At 28.8% G+C, this 23954-nt stretch overlaps 7 protein-coding genes and 1 long non-coding RNA gene across 9 annotated transcripts in view; 3 read left to right on the forward strand and 5 right to left on the reverse strand.

Annotated features, from left to right (window-relative positions):
• Positions 1-23954, forward strand: part of LOC113799211 (NDP-glycosyltransferase YjiC-like) — a 52447-nt gene that overhangs the window by 22563 nt on the left and 5930 nt on the right. The window lies entirely within an intron of this gene.
• On the reverse strand, positions 1509-2903 carry LOC113792494 (uncharacterized). The gene is made up of 3 exons (XM_027342388.2): positions 2469-2903; positions 2099-2377; positions 1509-1943 (listed from the first exon to the last, which is right to left on the reverse strand). The coding sequence occupies exons 1-3, from the start codon at positions 2705-2707 to the stop codon at positions 1676-1678; spliced, it is 786 nt and encodes a 261-aa protein (XP_027198189.1). The 5' UTR covers positions 2708-2903; the 3' UTR covers positions 1509-1675.
• Positions 3790-4704, reverse strand: LOC113792493 (uncharacterized). Its single transcript, XM_027342387.2, has 3 exons — positions 4582-4704; positions 4227-4514; positions 3790-4076 (listed from the first exon to the last, which is right to left on the reverse strand). Exons 1-3 carry the CDS (start codon positions 4644-4646, stop codon positions 3815-3817), a joined length of 615 nt encoding a protein of 204 aa, XP_027198188.2. The 5' UTR covers positions 4647-4704; the 3' UTR covers positions 3790-3814.
• Positions 7758-9349, reverse strand: LOC113799224 (queuine tRNA-ribosyltransferase accessory subunit 2). Its single transcript, XM_027349826.2, has one exon. The coding sequence runs from the start codon at positions 9343-9345 to the stop codon at positions 8032-8034; it is 1314 nt and encodes a 437-aa protein (XP_027205627.2). The 5' UTR covers positions 9346-9349; the 3' UTR covers positions 7758-8031.
• LOC113799225 (uncharacterized) lies at positions 9481-9969 on the reverse strand. The gene has a single exon (XM_075824048.1). The coding sequence runs from the start codon at positions 9885-9887 to the stop codon at positions 9510-9512; it is 378 nt and encodes a 125-aa protein (XP_075680163.1). The 5' UTR covers positions 9888-9969; the 3' UTR covers positions 9481-9509.
• Positions 11884-15833, forward strand: LOC113797226 (uncharacterized). Of its 2 annotated transcripts, none has more exons than XM_075824041.1 (3): positions 11884-12464; positions 13478-13921; positions 15223-15833. In XM_075824041.1, the coding sequence occupies exons 1-3, from the start codon at positions 11906-11908 to the stop codon at positions 15765-15767; spliced, it is 1548 nt and encodes a 515-aa protein (XP_075680156.1). In that variant the 5' UTR covers positions 11884-11905; the 3' UTR covers positions 15768-15833. The 2 variants fall into 2 exon arrangements, with proteins under 2 accessions (XP_075680156.1, XP_075680157.1); XM_075824042.1 differs by having other exon boundaries at positions 13478-13840.
• Positions 15861-17844, reverse strand: LOC142646067 (uncharacterized). Its single transcript, XR_012847080.1, has 3 exons — positions 17647-17844; positions 16659-17542; positions 15861-16568 (listed from the first exon to the last, which is right to left on the reverse strand). It is a non-coding gene; the product is annotated as an uncharacterized LOC142646067 (long non-coding RNA).
• LOC142646065 (uncharacterized) lies at positions 18866-23892 on the forward strand. The gene is made up of 5 exons (XM_075824040.1): positions 18866-19733; positions 19800-20258; positions 20549-21064; positions 21942-22687; positions 22788-23892. The coding sequence occupies exons 2-5, from the start codon at positions 19971-19973 to the stop codon at positions 23548-23550; spliced, it is 2313 nt and encodes a 770-aa protein (XP_075680155.1). The 5' UTR covers positions 18866-19733; positions 19800-19970; the 3' UTR covers positions 23551-23892.

A 23954-nucleotide genomic window follows, 5' to 3' on the forward strand; every position in this document is an offset into this window, starting at 1 on the left:
CAGAATCAGAGAGAGAGAGAGAGAGAGAGAGAGAGAGAGAGAGAGAAGAGAAACCATTAACAACAACACCAAGAAAAAAGGATTTATTCTGTTGATGAAACTAATCAGCTTTTTTTGTTTTGTTTTGTTTTGAATCAATCTTTTTGAACAAACTTGAATCCTTTTGGCTTTCTTTTTTTTTGGTTTTGGTGAAAAAAACTAAAAAACAAAAACAAAAAACCGAATTTGAACTTTGGTTTTTTTTCGAAAATAACTTTTTTTTTGTTTTGGTTTCCCAATGATGATGTTATCGATCCATCATTCATTTTTGATTTTTCAAAAACAAAAAAACAGAAAAAAAAATCTCTGAAAATCGGAAACGAAAAAAAAATCTCTAGAGAGAAAATCTTTCTATTCATTCGAATGAATAAAAATGAAATGAAAAAAGTCAAAATGAAAATCAAAAAGTCAAAATCAATGCATTTTTTTTCGTTTTGTTTTGCGAAATTTTTTTGAAAATTTCTTCGTTTTTTGTTAGTCCCACTTCTTCTTCTTTATAATTAGAATCTCTCTATTCATGGAGAGAGAGAGAGAGAGAGAGAGAGAGAGAGAGAGAGAGAGAGAGAGAGAGAGAGAGAGAGAGAGAGAATTTGTCAAAGTTGAACATTTGTTACGACAGAGAGAGAAAGAGAGAGAGAAAAAAACTTTAAATTCTCTAATTCAATCGAATCTATCCAGCCAGGAATATTCTTCTTCTTTGGTTTTTATTTTTTTCAGCCCAATTCATTTATTCATTTATTCATTCCATCACCAAAAAATGTCAAATATTATAACGCCAATAAAATCCACCATGTGTTTCACAAAAAAAAATCCATTTTGCAGAATCCGAAAAACGAGCCTTATGTTACTTACAGAAGAAAAAAAATGAATTATGATCGTTGACAACAACAACAACAACAACAAATTCTTGTTCAACAACAACAACAAAATTAATCTAACTAACGATTAACGAAGAGGGAAGGCAGAATGTTACCGTTTTTCTCCCCCTTGTTGCTGTTGTTGTTTTTTGGTAACCAAAAAAAAAAAATCCAAAATTTTGGTTTTTTTTTCAACCCCCCTTCCCAGCCACAAAGATGTTACGAAATTTTCGTTTGGTTTCCGAATTATTATTCAATTTATGATTTCTGGTTTGACGTTTTGAAGAAAAATTGTACAGAATTTTCCCGAAAAAAAATCACATTTGTCATTCTTGGTTCTTGCTGTTTGTCAGTCTTTCGTCAGATGTGACTTTTGGCTTGACATCGAGCCATTTATAAAAAAGAAAAGGGTGATGGATGTACTTATTATCATCATCGTCCAATGTTACTTTTGATGATGAATAAAGAAAAAAAGGTTTCATTTTTTTAAATAAAACAAAAATTTCCATCAAAAATCATTCATCAAAACACTTTGATTTTGACTTTTTTGGCTGCTAACTTTTTTTTCAATTTTGTTACAATTTCAGAAAAGAAAGTTTTTCGGAAAGAAAATTTATGATAAACCCTTTTTTTTATTATCATTATTTATTTTCCGGAAAATTTATCATCAATTAAAATAAACGGAAATGGAAGGGTTGACATTTGACATATTTTTGACATATTGAAATTTAACCATTTGGTTTCTTTGCTAAAAAATAAATTCTGTTGTCGTTTGAAATTTAACCATCAATATTGTTCCAAATATCCACTAATGGCAATATAAATGATTTAAAATGTTTCCAATTTTTATCTTTAATCATCGGTATGGATGGTGGTTGTCCTAGATGATCACAACGATCACTTGATTCAGTATAATCTTGACATGATAGATTAACAATATCATCGAAAATTTGTCGAACAAAATTTAAAAATATTTCAGCCGAATCACTGCAATTTGGTAATTTTTCATATTCTTTTTCAAAACATTTTAACATTTCAAAATATTGACTTTTGATCAAATCGATACAATCGATGCAATCGATGATCGATACAATCGATTATCGATAAAGATCGATACAATGGAATGGTGTGAAAAACAAAAAACGATAAAAATTAATGATTTTTTTCCGGGAAAGTTTCTCAGAAAGAATAGATATGCTTACCAACAAACATGTGGAATTTGTTTCGGTATTGGCGCCCGTTTGATTGCCTGTAATTGTTCATTATAATGATTTAAACATCTAGCGGTTTGATTCGTTACGCGATTTGTACATGATTGTAAGCGAAAAAAATTCATTGCTTTTTTGGTTGCTTTATTTGGACAATATGTTTTATGTGCACGTTGTATTGAATAGATAATAACCGATGTAAATTGTTTGGCTGTTCCGGTTGAACAACGATTTTTATAGTTGGTTATTTTATCAAATAAATGGCGACTTTCCCTGTAAAGAAAAAAATTCATTAAGGGGGTTAAATCATTAATGGGGGTTAAGTGAATTTCATTTTTGAAAAAAATATCCATAAAATACTTACACACAAAATGTTTTACTTTCCTGAAAACTTTCCGGCCAAATACGTTGTCCAATAGTCATTAAACGTGCCATATCTTGATCATATGAATCAAGTATTGATTGCGGACATTTTGTAGTTAATGATGTTGATGATGATCGTGATGGCGATGATCGGGAATTAACAGCCAAACAATCGATATTGATTATTATTGATAAATAATTTGTCGATAAAGAAAGCAGTATGATGGGTAAATGTTTCATTTTTGTTCAATTCCTTTTCAAAACCAAAACCAGAATCCAGAATCCAGAAAACCAAAAACCAGAAAACAATAAAAAAATTGAAAAAAAATTTCTATTTAGTTTTACAACCAAGAAAAAAATTGTTTTTTTTCCAAAAATAAAAAAAACAAATAAAATTGAAAATCAATGAATCGAAATCGATCGATCGATCGAAAATCATGGATTTTTTACAAATTGAAAAACAGTTTAATTTGATTTTTTTCGTTATTTTTATATACATTATGAAAACGGCATGTTTTTTTTCATTTTCATTTCCATTTGTCCATTTTTTTATCTCATCATCAATGATTTTTTTTCTGTTTGGTTGGCCAGATCGAAAAGAATTGCTGGAAAATTTCCAAATTATCCATTATTTGTCATATGATATATGATTGTGGATGTCCACACACACACACATACACATGGACATTTTTTGTAAACATTTCAACAACTAAATTACAAACAAACAAATATAATTTATCCTCCTCTTGCTGCTGCTGCTGCATTTACTTTTAATCTTTGGTCAAACAAACAACAACAACAAATTATGATTATTAACACTTGAAAATTGAATTTCAATGTAAAAATAAAACTTTTTGTTTCGTTTATTTATTTATTTACTAAATAGCTTTTTTTGAATCCATCGAAGAAATGAGGGAAAAGAGAGAAATTTCCAGAAAAGTTTGATAAACATTTTTTACATTTTCATTTTTCATTAACAAACAGGAAATTGTTCAGCAAAAAAGAAAAAGTTCAAAAATCTTTTTGACATTTGACATCGTCACCATTAACAATCATTGCCAAATTTTTTGTCGTTCATTTTAAACAATTTTCCAAAATGATTTACACTTGTCTATTTTCACCTCACATTATTTTGTTGATGATGATAATGATGATGGTTGTGTAGAAATAGAAATTTTTTCCATTTGCGACTATATAAATTGATGATGCGGATGATGATGATGACGTCAGTGAAATATTAATAATAATGATGATGACCATCAGAAGAACCACGAAGAAAACCATTGTCAAAATACAGAAAAAAAGAGAGACCAGAAAAGACCAGAAAAGCAGAAACTAAAATGTATTTCAATTTGCCGATTGATCCCAAATTTCAATCAATGGTATTAATATTGATTTTGGTCTTTTTTTATTCTTTAATGATGATGGTTTCGATAATAATGGTAATTGTTGACATTTATCACTAAATTCTAAATAATCACCACAGGCAACATTAATTATATCATCAAATATGGTTCGTACAAATTCTTGAAATGTTTCAGATGAATCAGCACATTTTTGATCCGAATGAAATACATCATCCGTACATTTTAATAATTCAAAATAATTACTTGAAAGTAGTTGAAGAATGGGTAGTGTAGTTTTTTTCCATCGTAGTCATCAAAAATTACCGAGGAGAAAAAAAACGAAGAAATTACAAAGAAAATTACAAAAAATTATGCAACCGTAACACAAAAGTTAATATGAAAATGTAACTTACCAACATGTATATGGAATTTTTTGTTGAATAGTCGATAGTTTTACTGTTGATAATAATGTATCGATATAATCTTCCAAACATTTACCAGTTTGATTTGATAATTGATTTGAACATTTATACATTGCGAATAATTTTTTATGTCTACGTTGATTTGTATGGGTTTTACGACAATATTGCCGTGTTACACGACGTAATGAAAACAGAATGATTGATGCAAATTCTTTTGATGGCCCAGATGAACATGTTGTTTTATAATCATCTAAATGTTGATTCAGGCGTTTTGTTTCACTTTGTACGGTTAAATGGAAAAAAAAATCAAAAATTGGCTTCAAAGCGAAATTTAAGCGAAACTTACGCACAATATGAATCATGTTCAGATTCAGTTTCAGGCCAACGACGACCATTTCGTCCTAAACTCATTAATTTTGCTACATTTATATCAAATTTTTCTTTTACATCATCCAAACATTGATTTATCATTGATATTTTGATCTTTTATTTTTACCACTTGTTGTAGTTGATTTTTTCTTACCGCAATCAATCCGATTGATCATAAAACCAATGATGATCAATATTCGAATGAAAATGATTGATTTTCGATACGAAACAAGCATCTTTTGTTCAAAAAAAAAATCAAGAAACGGTTGTTGAAACGGAATTGAAAACAAAACAAACAAACAAACGTTTGACGATCAGAAAAACGTCGATGATGATGATGATGAAGAAATGTTTTTTTGTTCCACCATTTTTAATTTCATGTTTCGATTTCACCTTGAATCCCTTTTTTTTCTTTCTGTTCGTTTTTGCTAATAAAAAATTCAGCAAGCAAAAAAAAATCCATTTTTTCTGTTCATTTCTCTGAACATAATCGATTCGAAATTTTTGCATAATTCATAACTCTCTCACACGAACAGTTGGATGGATTTACTTAATTTTACAAATTTTTTGCAATAAAAACTACAAACAAAAAAAAAGATAAAAATGAATAATGATTATGATTTTGTTGTGAGTGTGTAACTTGATCAACAAGTTAGTTTAAGTGAGAGACGACGAAAGAGATGGCAAAAAATGACGAAAATCCAGTCGAATAAAGTTACAAAATTTTCAAGAAAAAATTTCCCAAAATGAAGAAAAAAAAAGGAGAGAGAGAGTAAAAGAGAGCTTGATACATAGCGGTATATATCAAGAGATAGGATAAAGTTCATGGTATTTTACATTCGTTTGCATTTTTGCATTTTTTTTTGTGTGAGGATTGCATAATTCAATTGTGTGTAATGGAACCTAAATGCATGTTTAATTTTTTTCTTAGATTTTATCTTTCAAAAGAAAGAAAGATAAAGAAAAAAAGGAATGTATCGTTTTTTTTCAACTGTTTTTTCTGAATGATTCATTTTTCCAATCAATTTCAGTGAAAGAAAGAAACAAAAAAATCGATTCAAATTATCGAGAATGGTAAAGGTGATTTCATTTGATTTTTTTTTTTATTTTATAAAAAAATCTTGTTAAATTTACATTTAGGAAATTGAAAAAAATCGAAAAAACGCGAGAGAAATTTTGAAAACGACAGGAAACCATCATATACTCAGCCAGAAAACCTTGGATATAATTTTTTTTTTCGAAAAAGGAAATTTGCTTTTTTGGTTTTTTTCCTAAACCAAAATTGAAAAAATTAAAATTTTGACCATTAAAAAAATTTCAAGAGAAAAAAAATGATGCAAAATAGAATCAAACGCTGAGAATTCAGGTCATCATCCAGAATGGATTGTGAAATACAGTGGAATCAGCTATGAAAATCCAAACAGGAAAAATTGATTGAGAAATTTTCCGGAAAATAAAAATTCCCGAAATTATTTTTTTCCGTAAAGTTTCTTTTACTTTTTCCTAATTCACACTTTTTTCTGCCTGAATTTTTTTTTTGGTTGTAATTTTTTCAATTATCCAATGTTATAACCATCATCATCAACATTGATTTAAGCAAAAAAAGAAAAATCCACAACAAGAAAACAAAAAAGTGATTACCATCAGCATTTTGGTTGTTACTGACTAATTTTCTCTATTTGCTTTTTTTTCAATTTATTTTTAGCAGATTTTTCAACAGAAAGAATTTTTTCAGCGTAAAAAACGAAACGAAAACGAATTAATTATCATTAATTTAAATGATGGCAAAATGATGATGATAATGACGATAACAACAAACAAACAACAAAAAACAACAACAACAACAACAACAACAACAACAATCAACAACAACAACAACAACAATGATAACAACAACAACAACAACAATGATAACAACAACAACAACAAGAATTTTTGTTTCGATGAAAATTAATTCAAGAATTTTCTCTCTAAATAATTGATGTTTTCTCTCGAATACTCGAACTCTCGAAAGCAAATCAGCCATCAACACATTCAGTTGTTTATGTCATTACACAGAGAGAATAAAAATGGGAAAAAAGTCAATGGAAAAACGAACGAAAAACAAAAGCAAAACGAGCAAATTTGTAAATTGAATAAAGTTTGGCAAAAGATTTATTCAATTTACAAACGAAAAAGCACATCCGATCGATCGATTGTGATTGGCATTGTATACACACACACACACACACCACGTGTTTGGTTTTTCGTTGTTGAAAAATTTTCTTTTATAATAATGACAACGACGACGACGACGAAAAGGCGAAAAAAAGAATGCAGAAAAAGCGAAAATAACCGATAAACAACCGAAAAATAAATCAGCCATCATCATTATTGTGAGATAATTTTATTTGATTTTTGATTTTGTTTGTTTGACTTTTGCCAATCATCAATGATCATCATCATCATCATCGATGATGTTAATAAATCCATCTAAATAATGATCGATTTTTTGAATTGAAAAATGTGAAATTTTTTTTCGCTTTTAGTTTCTCTTGCATTCGATTCACATTCGACATTCATTTCAAACGAATTTGACAAACAAAAGAAAAGAATCAAAGTTGAATGAATAAAGTCAAACTTAAATACGACGACAAAGCAAATAAAACAGAATCTTTGAATAGAATCGACGAATGATTCATGGATCTATTAATAATAATATCCATCCATAAACACACACATACACACAAACGCTAAAAATCATTTGAATGGAAATCAACAATGAAACTGGAGAGAGAGATGAGAGAGAGATTTAGAGAGATAGAGAGTTCGAGAGAGAGTGAGCGAGAGAGAGAGAGAGTTAGAGCGAGAACAGAATAAAACAGTAAAACAGAATTACAAAAACCGAAAAAACAACTATTAATCATTCTTTATTGTTGTTGTTATCATTATTGTTGTTGTTACAAATTACAAATTACTGTTATTATTTATTTATCTACAGTAAAAAAAATCGAATCCATAATGATAATAATGATTATCATTATTATTATTTCAAGATTATCGTTATTGAAATGAAAATAATGTGTTTCCTTTTCAATAACGATAATAAAAATAACGAAAACAGAAAAACAGCGAAAACAAGCAAATTTATAAACAAATTTTTATTTTCCATTATCATCATTTGGTTAACATCATATATTGTTCATGTCAAGTATGAAGAACAAGAAACAAAACAAAAAATCCAATTTTTTTTATTCATTTTAAATTCAAGATTTCCATCATGATGATCATCATTATGATTAATTATGGTTGCTTTTCTGGGAGAAAAATGATGTCAAAGTCAAGTAAATCAAGTAAGTTTAACCCCGACGTATACCAAATCAAATAACTGATGATCATCATTTGGTCAGTCGTTTTTCGGTCATTTTGTTGTTGATGATAACTGAATTTATTTGCCGTTTGATAAAGATCCATTTAATGATGTCAGTGTTGTTGTTGATAATGGTGGTTGTGGTTGACTAAATTTATCATCAACATTAATATTACTATTGACTAGTAATTGATCAAAGTATCCATCAATAATTATCAAACGAATTCGGCTGAAAAATTCCGTTAAAACATAATGATTATGAATTTGTAATAAAATTCTGGAATTAATTTCATTACGTTTCAATAAATGATTAATATAAGAACGTGTAAAACCATGGTTACATGTATAACATTTACATTTGTTACTTATTAATCGGTCACTATTTTTATAGGAAATATTATTCAAATCCAGAATTATCGATGGATTTGGATCGTCGTCGTCGTCGATCATTTCGGCTGACCGTTCGAACAATAATTTTGGTTCAACATTCGAAATTAATGGTGATGGCAGTGCACGACCTCTATTGGTCAACAATGTACATATTGAACTATCAAATATTTGTATTCCTGAACGGATTAACCGTATGATTGTATCCGGATAAAAACAACCAAATAATACTTTCGGTATTTGTTCCGGTAAATTTGGAATAATATCCACGGTTAATATTTGTTGAAAATCATCCGGGTTTTCTTCCAAATCATCGTCATTATCTTGACCACTGGTTTTATAACCGAAAAAACCATCAATAATTATTGCCTGCAAACGATCGGAATAGCTGAATATTTTCTTACAAGAACGATAACGACTTTCATGTTGAAAACCACCGGTTACGGTTGCCCAAAGTTTTACTCGATGATCGGAATCTTCTTCTTGCTGTCGTGAAATAATTTCATCAAGAAATTTATTCGATCTATCAACCGATTTATTTGTCCATTTACGTCCGGCAATCGGTGGTGTTATAATATCTGCTAAAGATTGAACATGATCAACACCAATCGTACGACTTAGTTTAAGCATATCATCAACTGAAAGCATTTTTTTACCCTGATAAGTTTCAATTGCAATTTTTTGATCATTACTTTTATAAAAATCTTTTGAATTTCTTAATGGATCAAATAATGACAAAATGAATGAACAATTTTTAAAATATTTCATTGATGATAGTCGATGATCGCCGCCAGATTCATCAAGATAATCGAAAAAATCACCAACATTTAATTTAACAAAATTAATTTCTTCATCATCATTTTTCGAATGAAACAATATTTCATTGTTGAATTGGTGAATGAAATTCCAGCTTAAAAATGGAATCGATCCATTCTGGGTGTACAATACCAACAGTGGCAGCGGCATTGATGTCCTGGATTTCACCGGTATCCAAGATTTTTCCATTTTTTTTTTTCTGAAATCAAAACAAAATCAACAAAAACTTATTAAAATTTTCAGAATTTTTTTCCGAAGAAAAACACGTGCCCGTTCAAACATGCCCGTTCATAAATGACAGGACCAAAAAAAAGTAAACAAAAATTTTTTAAAATTTTTAAATTTTTTTTATTTTAATAAGCATGAAATTTAATCCATTTAGTTGAACGAATTTTATTGAAAGCTTTATTATAACAACGTAAACATTTCATACGATGAATATCGTTTGTTTGTAATTCATTTGTTTGTATTTTACCACATTTAATACATTGATATTGTGGTTGTTTATTTGGATCAATATTACCCAATTGTAATGGTAATTCAATCAATTGATTTGATTCATTTATTTCATCAATTTCACCATCAAAATCATCCAGATAAAGTAGGCCAAGTACATTACGTTTATATTCGGGCCAATTATCAGTGTTTATCGTAAAATCTGATCTTGATTCCATTATTTCTGTGGTTAATTTAGTTGATGATGAAGATTGTTGTTGTTGCTGGTCAGTCATTGCAATCGATTCGATAGTTTTTCTATGAAAATGAAAAAAAATAATTAATCAAAAATGAATTCAAAATCAACAAAATCATTTACTGAACTTTTCGAAAAAGTTCACATGTAAACATTAATCATGTGTGAAAACCTTTCAAAAACTACTACTGCCATCTAGGTGTTTATAATGTAAACATTATTTGAATTTTTTCCCCTTCAAACCAAAAGCCAACCAGCTATATCCACCAAAAACAAAAACAGCAAAAAAAACCGATGATAATAAAATGATGATTTTTTTTCCAAAGTTAAATGTACCGACGCCGCTGCCGCCTTGAAACACATTATTCCTTGTCGGTTTTTTTTTTTAAAATTTCATTTTGATGATTATCATCAACATGATAATGCGGATTTTTGGTGACTCTGATCATCATAATGATAATGATGATGTCCAAATGGGCGAAAATTTCTCTTTATTTTTATGATTTATATATGCACGACAACGGCAACGATAATAAAAAATAATCAACAGCATTGAATTTGATGATGAAAATGAAGGCCGATAAAAAAATTGAAACACAAAATCCGAAAAAAAGCAAACAAGCAACGTCTGTGTTAAAAAAAAAGTCGTAAAAATTTTTTTTGCATTTGCATTGTGTTTTGTTTATCTAACAAACAAGAATAATTTTCATAAAATAATGATGCCAATTATAGTGATTGTTGCGCACTAATGCCATCGATTTGGCTTTGAAGCTAAATTTAAGCGAATAATTTTATTTTAAGCGAAAACATTGCTGTTGCTCCAATTTCCATTTCCATTTGGATTTTTATCAATTTTTCAAATCAATTCATTTTTTTCACTTTGCTTTTCGAACAACAACAAGTAAAATGTCGTCAGTTTTGTCATTAAATCATTTTTTTTTTTGAAGAACTTCAAAAGTCATAAAAAAAAGACTTTTGGGTGAAAAAACAAACAGACAATAATCATGTAATCTTTGACCAACCAACCAACCGACCAAATTTGAAACAGAATCAAATTTCAGAATTTAGAATTTTTCTAAAACACGAAATAAAAAACATTTTGTCAAAATTAATACGGCAAAAATTTTCCATTTTTCGTGGATTTGGGTGTCGCGAGAGATTGTTAACCATCATCATAATAATAATCCTTGATGATTCCAAAATTCAAATTTCAAAATTTTTATGACTTTGTGAAAATTGAAATGAAATGAAAAAAAATCTTTCTCGAAGAATTTCTTCTTATCTAAGCCGACAGACAACCATTATTTTTATTATTATCATTTTGGATGATGATAATGAAACACAAGTCCGTGTGTGTTGGTCGGCATCAACATTATCAATCGGCGAATGAAGATATGGACAGCAGTGAGAGAGAGACGAAATGAATAGAAAAAACGGAATCAGATGACGAAATCAAATAATAAAATTTCAAACAAAAAAAAAATTTCAAACAAACAAACAATGAACAAAAAAACTGATGATAATGATGGAATCTTTGAAAAACAAACAGAAGTAAACAACAAAAACAACAACATTGAACTGAACTGGAAAATATCACAACAAGGAGGAATTATTACAAGAGAAAAAAAAACTACATGGTAAAATAAAGTGAAACAAAAAAAGAGACCACGACCATCATCATCATCGAAAACAACGAAAACAACAACAACAATTCATGCATGTAATAAATGTTTCTTTTGCATATATTGGTGGTGGTGGTGTTTCCCAATTTTTTTTCATTCATTCACGCTATCTACCCCGGTATATGATGATGGTTAGTTTGATTTGATCGTCGTTGGATTGTCGATGATCATGATGATGATGGTCATTTGTTTGTTGGTGATTTTTTGATCGTGTAACTTCGACGGAATGAAATTCGTGAAAATTCTTTAATTGAAAAAATCCAAAGATTGTGTTACCTGAGTGTGTACCTGCGTTTGTGTATTCATTGGTATTTGTCATTTGATTTTTGATTTTTGATTCCTACGAAAAAAAATCCACGATAAACCAAAAACAAAAATGGATATCTGGAACGATGAAATTCTGGATCAATATTTAAAACATTCAACAAATAATTATTTTGGTTTAAACAGTGTTAATGGCAGTTTATCATCTTCATCATCATCGACAACATCAACATCGACTATATCTACATCACCATTAATAAGAACAGGTGCACCAAATATACTTTGTACTGAATTACCAACACATTGGCGTCTGAATAAATCATTACCATATACATTTAAAGTGATAATATTGAGTGATTGTAATGGTTTACAGGTAAAAGATGGTACAATCGTACAGGTAAAAGCCGGTAATGAAGAAAATTGTTTTGGTGAAATACGTAATGGTATGGCTGTAACCAAAAATGGTGTAGCAAAATTTCATGATCTACGGTTTGTTGCCCGATCAGGACGTGGTAAACATTTTTCCCTGACGATTTTGGTACAAACAAAACCAATGTTAGTTGCATTATATCATAAAGCAATTAAAGTAACTGTTGATGGACCACGTGAACCACGTTCAAAATTATCAATGACAATGCCAACAACAACAAATCATCAATTCCATAATCAAGGTAATCATTTTTTTCCTGAAAACATTTTTTTTTCCCGAAAAGTTTCCGAAACATCCAGCCAAATTTTATCTGGCCCAAAACAAAAATCATGGTTACTTTGCATATTTTTGCTTCGTTTTTTCAAATTCAGCAAATTTTTTTCCAGAAAAAAAATTAACCAAAATAAACAACCAAACCTGAACCAACCAAATATTTAATTCCTATTAGCAAGTTTTGATTTTTTTAATTATAGGTTATTATTAACCAAAAAAAGGGGCCTAAGTAACTATTAACTATTAATTTGTATAACAACAGCAACAAGTAATTAATGTTTTTTGCTTTTTTCTGGTTCTTGGTTCGATCCAAACACAATTTCTGATTGAGCCAAAATTTTCTTTGAAAGAATTTTTGTTTCAAATTTCAATATCGATGATGATGATGATGATGATGATGCCACACCTTGAGTGATTTTTTGTTTTCTGTTTTTTTTTTTTTGGTTAGGGTCAATCAATTTTTCTAATTTTTATTATTTACAGTTTGACTATTGTTTTTTCTGTTCAAAGGTTCAATATTGACCACCATTTAATATGATTTATATTTAGTCCGCAGCCCACATCCGATAATTATTGCTGTTTTTTTTTTTTAGTTTCAGTTTTAGTTCAGGTAAACACCCTCAGGTCCTTTATTTTGTTGGATATTTGCAGTAATTCTTCATACACACACACAGGTGAGATACACAGCCGCTAGGTATACGTGCCGTACACGAGATTTGTTTTTTGTTTTAAATTTACCAAAAAAAAAAAAAATAAAAATAAAAATTAAAAAACGTTTGACCACCGTAATTATCTTCTGAAACAACAAAACCAAAAAAAAAAAAAAAAAATTAATAATTAATCACCAGCACCACTCAAAAATTCAGAAAAATCAAAAGTTGAAAAAAATCGTGAATTTCAAAAAACGAAAAAATTTCCATTCTTGAATTTTTTTGCTAATTTTCAAATTTTGCTAAATTTTTCCAATTTATTCTCTAATAGGCCTAAGCAATGTAAAAAATGATAACAGCAGTGGTCATCATGGTGGTGGTGATGGTCATCATAATCATCATCATTATCGACATAATCGTAACAATAATCTTCATAATAATGGTCAAATATCGTGGCCATATTCCCAACAAAAATCATTATTAAGGCCATTCATTGATGATGAAATAATTTCCAAATCATTTGATAAACGAAATAGAATACCAGGTGATAACTGTAATGATATTGATGATGATGATGGTAGTTGTGGCCATGATAGTAGTGGTTTACCTCAACATTTAAATTCAAACAAGATAATTTTGAAAAAATCATCATCGCCATCATCAACAACAACGACGATAACAAAATCAAATAATGGTAATGATGATGATGATCAAATTCAATCACCATTATCTTCATCATCATCAATGAAATCATCGATATCATCAATTAGAAAAGGTAAATAAAATTATCGATTAAATATCGATTGATTGATTTTTGTCAAATTCAAAAAAAAAGCAAAAATTCAATTAACAGGAATTGTTCTCTCTCTCTCTCTCTCTCTCTCTCTCTCTTGTCAATGATGATGATAATGATTTATTAATTTTGCTAGCGTAACTATTAAACAATTATCATAATCAGAAAATTAAACTAAAAATAAAACTAGAACACCTTGTTTTTTAAATAATAATAATATCTGTCGTTTTTTTTGTTTTCGCAAATACATCATCATCATCAACAACATTATCATATTTTGTTTTCCGAATTAAGATCTGATCAGTTATGGAAAGATTTTTTTTTTTTTTGAAATTAAACGACAATTTGTCATCATCAATGAAAAATCATTCATGAGTAAAGTTTTGTAGCAGTAAAGGTAATCCATATACACCATCCATCCATCCATCCATTCAACCAATATTATTTACCACAACAACCCAAGAGAGAAACGACAAATTATTTATTTGACAACCCAACATTATAACGTCTAATTCAATTTATATAATTCTAATTGTTTGTATCGTTCGGTGATAATTTATAACCAACCATAGAAATAGAAACAGATTATCCAGAAACAAAAAACATTATCATTTTTGACGTTTGTTTTTTGTTTTTCTTTTGCATAAAATAATGATTATCCTGATAATTTACATTGGTGTTTACTGGGTTGGTTGGTTGGTTGATTCGTTGATGTGTTCCAGAAAACCAGAAAACAAAATATTACCTGGATAGTCAGAGAGAGAGAGAGAGAGAGAGAGAGAGAGAGAGAGAGAGAGAGAGAGAGAGAGAGAGAGAAAACAATCATTATCATTGAAGCGAATGATCACACACACAAAATTTGATTTGCTGGTTTTTCGTTGTTTTTGTTGAAAATTTTTTCCAATTCGCTTGGTTGACCACATAATGCACTGATGATGATCATCATCATCATCATTATCAGTGACAAAATTTTTACCTGAAAATGATTTTTTTCTTTGGTCATTTTTTCTTTTCCAAGTTAGAAAACAAAAAAAAACAACAGCGTCAACAACCACCAAAATAAGAAAAAAAAATTTACATAATCTTTTGAATAATATCTACAAATTTGGGACTAAAAAAAAAGAAAGAATTTGATAATTTTACTACAGGGTGATTGTTTCAATTCAATCATAGATAATCGCCTGCATGTATTTTGATTTTGTTATGCATGATAATTGATGAATAATGTTTAGATTAATTGATTTGTTTTGTTTTTTTTTCTTGATTACTTTTATCATCAATAGAATCATCGATTGAATCGATGACTTTAGATGTGGATACATTTGATGATGATCATCATCATGGTCCGTCATTAATCGATTCACATGATGATGATGAATCATCTTTATCGCCAACAATCAATTTATTTTCAAGGAATATTACATCAACAGTAACCACCGATGTTGTTCAACAATCGATTGATGATCGATCACAATCGATTCAATCATCAATGTCATTAGCAGCAGCAGCAGCAGCACAATCCTATCTACTTTGGTCTCAAATAAACAACGGATCAATTATCCCACATACACCAGCATCATTACCACCACCACCACCGCCGCCAACAACAACAACTGAATCATTAAAATTACAATTACAAATGATGTTTCAGGCTGCATTACAAAAACAACAACAACAACAACAACAACATAATCATCAACCGCATCAACTGGAACGTTCATCAATATCATCGATAAAACATCAACAACAACAATCACAATCATCATCAACGAATCAATCACCAACGAATCAATCATCAATAAGAAATCGATTATGGCGTCCATATTGAGAAAATGTTGTTGTTATTTTTTATTATTATTAAATCAAATTGTACAAATCAAAAACAAAAACTTACAAAAACTTACATAAACTTCAATTTTTTTGAATCCAAAAAATAAAAAGAAAGATTTTCATGTTAATAATTTTGTCGTATCAATAAATATTGATTGATTATTGATTGAATTTGTTCAGGATTATTTTCATTTGTTATCGCAATTAATTCATCAATTAATTGTTGTATATTCATTTTGGAATAATCTTTTGATTCAGATAAATTGATAGCCATAACTATTACGATTGTTATGGATGATATGATGATGAAGAAGATGATGAACGTCGAAAACATGGTCATTTTTTTTTTTGTTGTTGATGGATCGAGTTGTAATAGTTTCGTCTAGTATAAATCATTACACATCGTTACATGGGTTTAAATAGTCAATTTTTGTCGTTTTGGTTGATAATGGTAGTTGCCGTCATATTTTTTGGATTCAATTCTGATTCATCAAACAATATGAATACGGGTTTTTCTTTCCAACTATATTGTATTAGCATTGATGATATATTTGTAAACCAAATAAATGCTATTATAATTATCATTGCTATAATTAATAATAATGCCATACGGGCAATCATTATCATTGGTGATACTTTTTTTGAATGATAATGATTATATAATAATTTATTATATGGACGATTTTTTTTAAATAAATTCAACATTTTTTCTCTTTGCTTGCTTTAATTTCTCAGGGTTTCTGTATTATTATTTATAACGGGACCAGAATGATGATGATGTTTCGACAAGTTTTTTCACCTAAAAAACAGAAAGAAAAATTAGAAATTTTATCAAAAAATTTTTGGTTCGTATTTGGTTTTCGAAAAGAAAAATTCGTAGAATTTTTACCAAATTTATGTAGATTTTCGAAAGAATTAAAAGTTTTTTTGTTCACAATTAACTTAAACACAGAGAAAAAAAATCAATTAGATTTGACCTAAATATTTGGTTGGTACAATTAAAAAAAATGAAAATGAAAACAACAAACAAACAACAATGACTGAATTGCAAGAAAGAAAAACATTCAATTTCGGATTTAGTGATTTATAATAAGTTTTTTTTCGATTGTAGTGTAGTTTTGTTTCAATCCTTTTTTGGTTAATGATTACTATAGTAGAAATTAGTTGAAGGGGAAAAAACTTTTGTCAAGAAAGATAATAATGATTACTACATTGGACACATATATAAACACAACCGAAACATAGATTGAAAATTAACGAAGATGACTTTTCCGAAAATTTTGTCAAACGTCTAGATTCAGTTAACATAATGATCGTAGTAGTCGTCGTCGTTGATTTGTTGTCGTTGTTGTTGTTGTCATTACAATTATCATCATTATCATTACTGATGATCATCATTGACAAAGCAAATAAAACATCGATTTTATCATCATCATCATCATCATTCGATTCGGTTCAGGTATATTATACTAACACAAATATCACCGGTTATTGTTGTTTGTTTGTTTGCTTGTTAGTTAGTTAGTTAAGATAAGAGACCAAAACAAAAACGAAACATTTTTTGGAGGTAAATAAACAAGCAAATATGAAACGTAACTCAGAAAAAAAAATTCACAAACAACGAATATGATTTTTTTTTCGAAATGATGAATGTAATGATCAGATGAGTAAATGAAATGAAAATGACAATAATGATGATGACCAGAATGATGATGACCAGATTAATAATGATATACCACTTTTTCTAACCGAGACCGAAAATAATATTCTGGACTGATAAAATAAAAACATGGCAAGTGAGTGAGAGAAAATGGAGAGATATAGAATAATTTTTGTTCTGGGGAATCCAGAAAAAAAAACATGCATGGAAAACCAACCTTGTCATTTGTCATAAGCATTATACGGATAGTGAATCGAATCGAATGATTCGACCCATAACAGAACAACAACAAAATAGATTCTCTCGCCGAGGAAAAGAACATGGACGATATATTGGTATGATTAATTTATCAAGCAAAATGAAAAAACGGCAGAAAAACGAATGGCATTAGAGCAAAAAACAGATTCTGGAGAGATTCTGGAGAGATTCTGGTAAAAAAAGGTAAATACAAAAACAAAACAAAAAAACACAAAAAACATAAACCCGGATATGAATTGTTTTCGAATGAGTTGAATGAAACTCTCTTTGTCTGTCTGTCTGTCTGTGTGGATTAACAAAAAACATTCGATCCATTCATAAACGACGAATTTTTTTTTGTTTTTCGGGAATGATTTTTTCGTTGTTTTGTTTTTGTTTTTTCTGGGTAAAATCTATTTGGAAAATCGGAAAAAAATTAAATTTAAAAAAAACTAATCTAATCAACCGAAGAAAAAACATTAAATGTCATCATAGCTGTCAACATAATCCATCAAAACAAAAAAAAAACATTTATGGATGATCACTATCAGAACTCCCGAAAAAACAAACGGAGAAAAACAGAAACCTTCATCTTTCGCATTTCGCATTATCATCATCATTTGGCCATGATGATGATGATGATGATGATGATAATTCGTTAAATGCAAATGTCATGGTCTGATGAAAGACATTTTTTTTTCTTGTCAGATAAATATTGCACCCGAACAAAACGAACGAAAATATCAAAACAAACACCTATATATAATGGCTTAAATCAACAAGTAGTTTTTTTTGCGAAAAAAGAAAAAAAAATTACGAGTGTGAAACAGCAAACAATCAACAGCAATCAGAAAATAACCGTCATCATCATAATCATCATTATCAAAAGATTAAAAGATCAGCAAACAAAACAAACAAACAAAATAAAATATAAGGCAAAAACAACATAATGGGAGCCATCAGGGTAGAAATATTAGAAAAATATATGTGAGTTTTGTTGTTGTTGTTGTTTCCGTGTGTAAATTATGTTTTCTTTGTTTTTTGTTTTCGCATTTAAGAATTCGGATAATTCATTTGAATTTAAAGCCATGGAACAAACTGATGATTATGATGATGATGATGATGACCAAAATGACATCAGAAGATAAACAGAAAACATAATCAAAATGTCATTGAAGAGTTAAATGTTTATGATCATTATTAGTTTGGTCTGTGTTTTCTGTTTTTTTTTTTTTTTTTGGTTCGGCTTCGATGACCATCATGATGATTGTTTTGCTTTGTTTTAGTGTGTGTGTCATATTGGGGTTTTTGGTATGTGGTTTTTTGTTTGTTTTTTCTGGGAGAAACAAATTGTGAGAATTTTTTCTCCGTTTCGTTCATCATCATCATCATCGTTTTGCGAAAGCCACAATAATCAACGATTTGGAAAACCTTCAAAAAACAAAACAAAACGTTAAATTATTTTTCGAAAAGAAAATTGAAGGTAAAAAAACATAAAAGAATCCTTGGCGTAGCCAAAACAAACGAAAATTGCTCCAATTTTTATCAAGAGATATATATAGCAGATTTCAAACCGATAACAAATTCTTTTTTTCTGATGGAATCCTGGTTTCTAGGATTCCATTTCTTCACCACCACCGCCACCATTATCATTCCTGTACACCATCACGATATAATCATTTAAATGATTAACGTCATTTAATAAAATTCCCGAAACCAAAAAAAAAAAAAAAAACATTCGAAACGAAAAACATTCGAAATGAAAAAACATTCGAAACGAATCGAACGCATGCTCGATTCGAAAAAAAAAGAATTTCGAATGTTTTTTTTTGGAACGACCAGAATACCGTATCCATTGGTTACCTTTTGGTCGTTAATGTTCTGATAATGTTTTTGCCCGAAAAAAATATTGAAGAAAGAAAATACTATACAATTCCCGATTATGAAACACAAGAATTGGGCAAAAAAAATGGAAAATATTCCACAATTCTACCGACGACGACGACGATAATGTTTTTTGTTATTTTCGGTTTCATTTTCATTTTTTATTAGTTTATTCTGTCCATGGTATGTGTAAAGTCATTTTGGTTGATTTTTTTTCTAATGTTTTTGTTTCTTTTTATATTTCATTAGTGTATCGTCGTCATTCAAATTTATCCTTTGATCTCATTCTGGTGATTAATTTGTTTTCATCTTTTTCTGTGTGTGTGTTATTTCTGGTGATTTCAAGTGCTTGCTCAGAAAGTTTGCTGTAAAAAAAACCAAAATATCAAATGAATCAATGAAAACAAAAAACTAAAAACTATGCATATTGAAAATGTTGATGATAATATTGTCGATAATATTTATTTACACCAGCAACAACAACAACAACAACTACAGCAAGAATATTCAATGAAATCAATGGATAATTTTGTCAAGAATAAAGAAAAAAATGATGATTCAATGTTCGATGATGATGATGATAATGTAAAATTATCCAATGATAATGTTGGTGATAATGTTGTTGATAATAATAATAATTCAGCAAAAGAGAATCAAAATCTAATACCATGTACATTATGTCAACGAAAATTTTTATCCGATCGATTGGTAAGTAGTAAACTTTGTTCTTGTTTTTTTGCTTTTTCCCACTGTGTATATTCCATCCACAAAAAAAAACATTTCATTGACCTGACACAGAAAACACAATCAATCAATCAATCAATCAATTCAGGAAAAAAAAACAAAAAATCGATCTCATATAGAACAGTGTTTTTTGTTTTAATATTCCAAATCGATAGGGCGGTGTTTTCGCTTTGTTGTTGTTTTTAAAGAATATCCAGGAAATTCACAAATAACGAATAATGAATTCTAACTTTTTCTTTTTTGTTTCCAAACAGGAAAAACATTTAATAATATGTCAAAAAATTAAGGAAAAAAAGAGAAAATTATTCGATGCAGCAAAACAGAGGGCTGAAAATTTGGATAAAATCAACTTGGTGCCGACAGAAATTACTATCAATGAACCAGTATTGAAATCAACGAATAAAAACCTGATTAAAACAAAGAAAACGATAAAATCGGATAAAAATGATTCGTCGACGACAAAACAATCCAATTGGCGACAACAACATCAAGAATTTATTCGTACAATACGTGCAGCACGTGGTGTATCAATCGATGATAATAATATTGATGATGGTGATGGTGATGGCAATGGTGATAATCCAATGGATAATCAAAAAACAATACCGGCAGGTTTTACTGAATGTCCAACATGTCAACGAAGATTTTCAATCAAAGCTGCTGATCGTCATATTGAATGGTGTGCTGAATCAAAACGTAAACAACAAGATCGACAACAAAATTTACAAAAAAATCAAGAAGCATTAGAACGTATGAAAGCACGGACAAAGGTAAAACAGAAATTATGTAATTTGTTTTTTCCCTCATTTATTTTGTTTTGGAGAAAGAATGATAGATAGGTAGAAATTGATGCCAATGTCAAGTTCATCATCATTTTTTTTCGGAATCGATTTTACAATTTAAAATTTTTCTTCTTTTCTGTTCTATTTCGGAAGAAATTTTAAATTGTTTGCGTGTTTGACATTGAAGAAAGAAAGAAAGCAAAAGAAGAAGAAAAAAAAAGCGAAACAGAATAAACATGAACTTCAAAGTTTTTGAATTTCTTTTTTTTTGAAGAAAAAATGTATGAAGATCATAAGAAAGTAATGACAATTTTTTTTGTTGAAAAAACTAAAAATAATCGATATTATCGATTCAGGCCTACCAAAAATTAACGATTCGTTAGTTTTTTGTTTGCCGGAAAATATGTTTGAATTTTTTTTTCAAATTTAAAACAAGTCAGAATGAAAATGAAACTTGAAAAAAATTATGACATCCTTGAACTTCAAACATATATAAATAAATAAATCATTCATTATCGTTAGTTATCGATTAAGTTATGAATAGAGAAATGTTTTTCTGTTTTGTTTTTCTCCAATTGGTTTTTGTTGTTTGTTGTTTTTGTTGCTAATCGCTTTTTGATCGACAACAACAGCAATTAAAACGGATATGGCCAAAATAGATTTCGATAATAATCGATTCGATCGATCGCGGATTGATTGGGTGAAAATTTTTCTGCCCTAAAAAAATTCATTCTGTATGCATGCTACAATGGGGGTAAAATGGATCGATATTTTTTTTTTGTTGTTGTTTTCAATATCCAACCGCGTTTCGGTGTTTTAATTGAATTTTTTCTAATGAATTTTTGTTTCTTTATTCGTTTTTCAGTATAAACCGAATGTTTCAAGTACAAATAATAATGGTAAATCATTATTATCAAGATCAAAATCAATAACAACATTATCGAGTACCGGTTCGACAATATCATCAACATCATCAGTAACATCGACATCGACAACAATTCGTTCGAAATCAAAAGATAAACCATCGAAATCAACAAAAACCAATGAAAATTCATCAACAATTAATCATCATCGACGAAATAATACAAGAATTATATCAAAAAGTTCAGATAATTTACCTGCTGCAGTTAAAATGGCAAAAACTACTGCGACAACAACGATGAATAATTCAAAAATTCATACGAATAAATCACCTTCGTTATCAAGACGCACAACAACAACGAATACACCGAACAATAGCAGTAAAAATAATCAAAAATTTATTAAAAAAACAACAACAGGAAATATAAATGGTCATGTTACAAAATTAACAGTAACAAGTAAAATTGATACCGGTATTAATCCAGATCGTAATCCAAGTCGTAATCGTAATCATGAAAAATCTGCACCAATTATGAAATTTAAGGAAAAATTTCCAAATCATCATCTAAATAATCATGCCAAATCAATTATTGATCAATTTCAAGATATTGAACATATTTTACGTAGAAATTCAATGGCTATTTATGATGATTCACCTAAAACAGTACCCGGTGTACGTATTGGTGGTATTTCACCTGTTAAAAAATCAACAAATAAAACAAATAATCGTAATGATAATGATAATAATAGGTAGGATTCATTCATCTTTTTTCGCTTTAATTCCTATGTTTACATTTAGATAAAAATCAATTCGTTTATTTATTCAATTTATTTATTTATTTAATAACAGAAATATTTTATCAAGATCGGAAACTAATCTACAACAAATGTTGGTAGAAGGTGGTGGTGGTGGTGGTGATATTAAAAAACGTATCGATCAATATATTAATCGTCTCTATGACAATCCAATATGGTCAACAGCCAATAATAATGGTCTTGTTAATAGAATCAGTGATAATGATATGGTTGGTAATATGATGATAGGTCAACAACCACCATTGCCATTACAAACACATCATAATAATGGTCGTATAACAGAATTATCAAATCATGATCATCATCAGCAATCTGATTCAATAATTCGACAAAATTCAGCAAATAGTGATGAAGCCCGAATGTCAACATCAGATTCAACAGATTCTGGATTAGGTGTTATTGTTGGTGGTTTTGGTTTGAATGGTTGTACAAATCAATTATTAGAAACAGTTAATGAATGTGATAATATTAATCGATTAAAATCACAACAATCAAATCGTTCGGGTAGTAAAACAAGTAATCGTACATTTAGAGCCGATATGATTAATTCACCAACAATGTCTGATATTGAACCAATTAATAATAATCATTTATTATTACGTAATAGTTCTTTAAATGAAATTGAATTGAATGATAATTCAATATTAATTGATAATCATCATCATCAACAAAAACAACAAATTATTGATCATGAAATTAGACCAAGATTTTGTCATCAATGTGGTACAAAATATCCAAATGTAATGGCCAAATTTTGTTATGAATGTGGTTCAAGAAGATATGAAACGATGACATAAATGACTCAACAAAAAAAAAAGATAAACAACTTTTGGATACAAAAACATTGTTTTTAAATTTACATTTGCAAATTTTACAAATTGGTGCAATTTTAGTTGATATTTTTTTTTCTTGTTATACCATTTAGAAGTTAAATGTCAAACATTTGTGCAATATAATTGTTCAGAACAGAATTTTTACAGAATCATAAAAAAAAACAGAATTTTCTTGATGGAAAATTAAAAAAAACAAACAATTCCTATCATCAAACATTATCATCATCATCATAAATTCTACATTCTATTTTATTGTTTTACAATGTTTTATTTGTATTTAAAAATGAATAAATTCTTTTTTTTTTCTGTTTTTTTTGTTTTCAAATCTTGATGATTCTGGAATTCTTGAATTGCAAAAAAAATCGAAC

This window comes from Dermatophagoides pteronyssinus, unplaced genomic scaffold, assembly GCF_027571235.1.
Source record: "Dermatophagoides pteronyssinus isolate colony J.1.1.1.1 unplaced genomic scaffold, Derpt_VIB-CSIC_2022.12 sq0045, whole genome shotgun sequence".
Lineage (NCBI taxonomy): Eukaryota > Metazoa > Arthropoda > Arachnida > Sarcoptiformes > Pyroglyphidae > Dermatophagoides > Dermatophagoides pteronyssinus.

Excerpts from the sequence above, each read along its gene's own strand:
- LOC113792494 (XM_027342388.2), bottom strand. The coding sequence starts at position 2,707 with ATGAAACATTTACCCATCATACTGCTTTCTTTATCGACAAATTATTTA. Across the intron at positions 2,378-2,468 it reads GAAAGTAAAACATTTTGTGT|GGAAAGTCGCCATTTATTTG; the intron begins GTAAGTATTTTA and ends TTTTCTTTACAG. Across the intron at positions 1,944-2,098 it reads CAAATTCCACATGTTTGTTG|TCAATATTTTGAAATGTTAA; the intron begins GTAAGCATATCT and ends TTTGATCAAAAG.
- LOC113792493 (XM_027342387.2), bottom strand. The coding sequence starts at position 4,646 with ATGAGTTTAGGACGAAATGGTCGTCGTTGGCCTGAAACTGAATCTGAA. Across the intron at positions 4,515-4,581 it reads GAACATGATTCATATTGTGC|TGAAACAAAACGCCTGAATC; the intron begins GTAAGTTTCGCT and ends AACCGTACAAAG. Across the intron at positions 4,077-4,226 it reads AAAATTCCATATACATGTTG|TAATTATTTTGAATTATTAA; the intron begins GTAAGTTACATT and ends ACTACTTTCAAG.
- LOC113799224 (XM_027349826.2), bottom strand. The coding sequence starts at position 9,345 with ATGGAAAAATCTTGGATACCGGTGAAATCCAGGACATCAATGCCGCTG.
- LOC113799225 (XM_075824048.1), bottom strand. The coding sequence starts at position 9,887 with ATGACTGACCAGCAACAACAACAATCTTCATCATCAACTAAATTAACC.
- LOC113797226 (XM_075824041.1), top strand. The coding sequence starts at position 11,906 with ATGGATATCTGGAACGATGAAATTCTGGATCAATATTTAAAACATTCA. Across the intron at positions 12,465-13,477 it reads TCATCAATTCCATAATCAAG|GCCTAAGCAATGTAAAAAAT; the intron begins GTAATCATTTTT and ends ATTCTCTAATAG. Across the intron at positions 13,922-15,222 it reads GATATCATCAATTAGAAAAG|AATCATCGATTGAATCGATG; the intron begins GTAAATAAAATT and ends TATCATCAATAG.
- LOC142646065 (XM_075824040.1), top strand. The coding sequence starts at position 19,971 with ATGCATATTGAAAATGTTGATGATAATATTGTCGATAATATTTATTTA. Across the intron at positions 20,259-20,548 it reads AATTTTTATCCGATCGATTG|GAAAAACATTTAATAATATG; the intron begins GTAAGTAGTAAA and ends GTTTCCAAACAG. Across the intron at positions 22,688-22,787 it reads AATGATAATGATAATAATAG|AAATATTTTATCAAGATCGG; the intron begins GTAGGATTCATT and ends ATTTAATAACAG.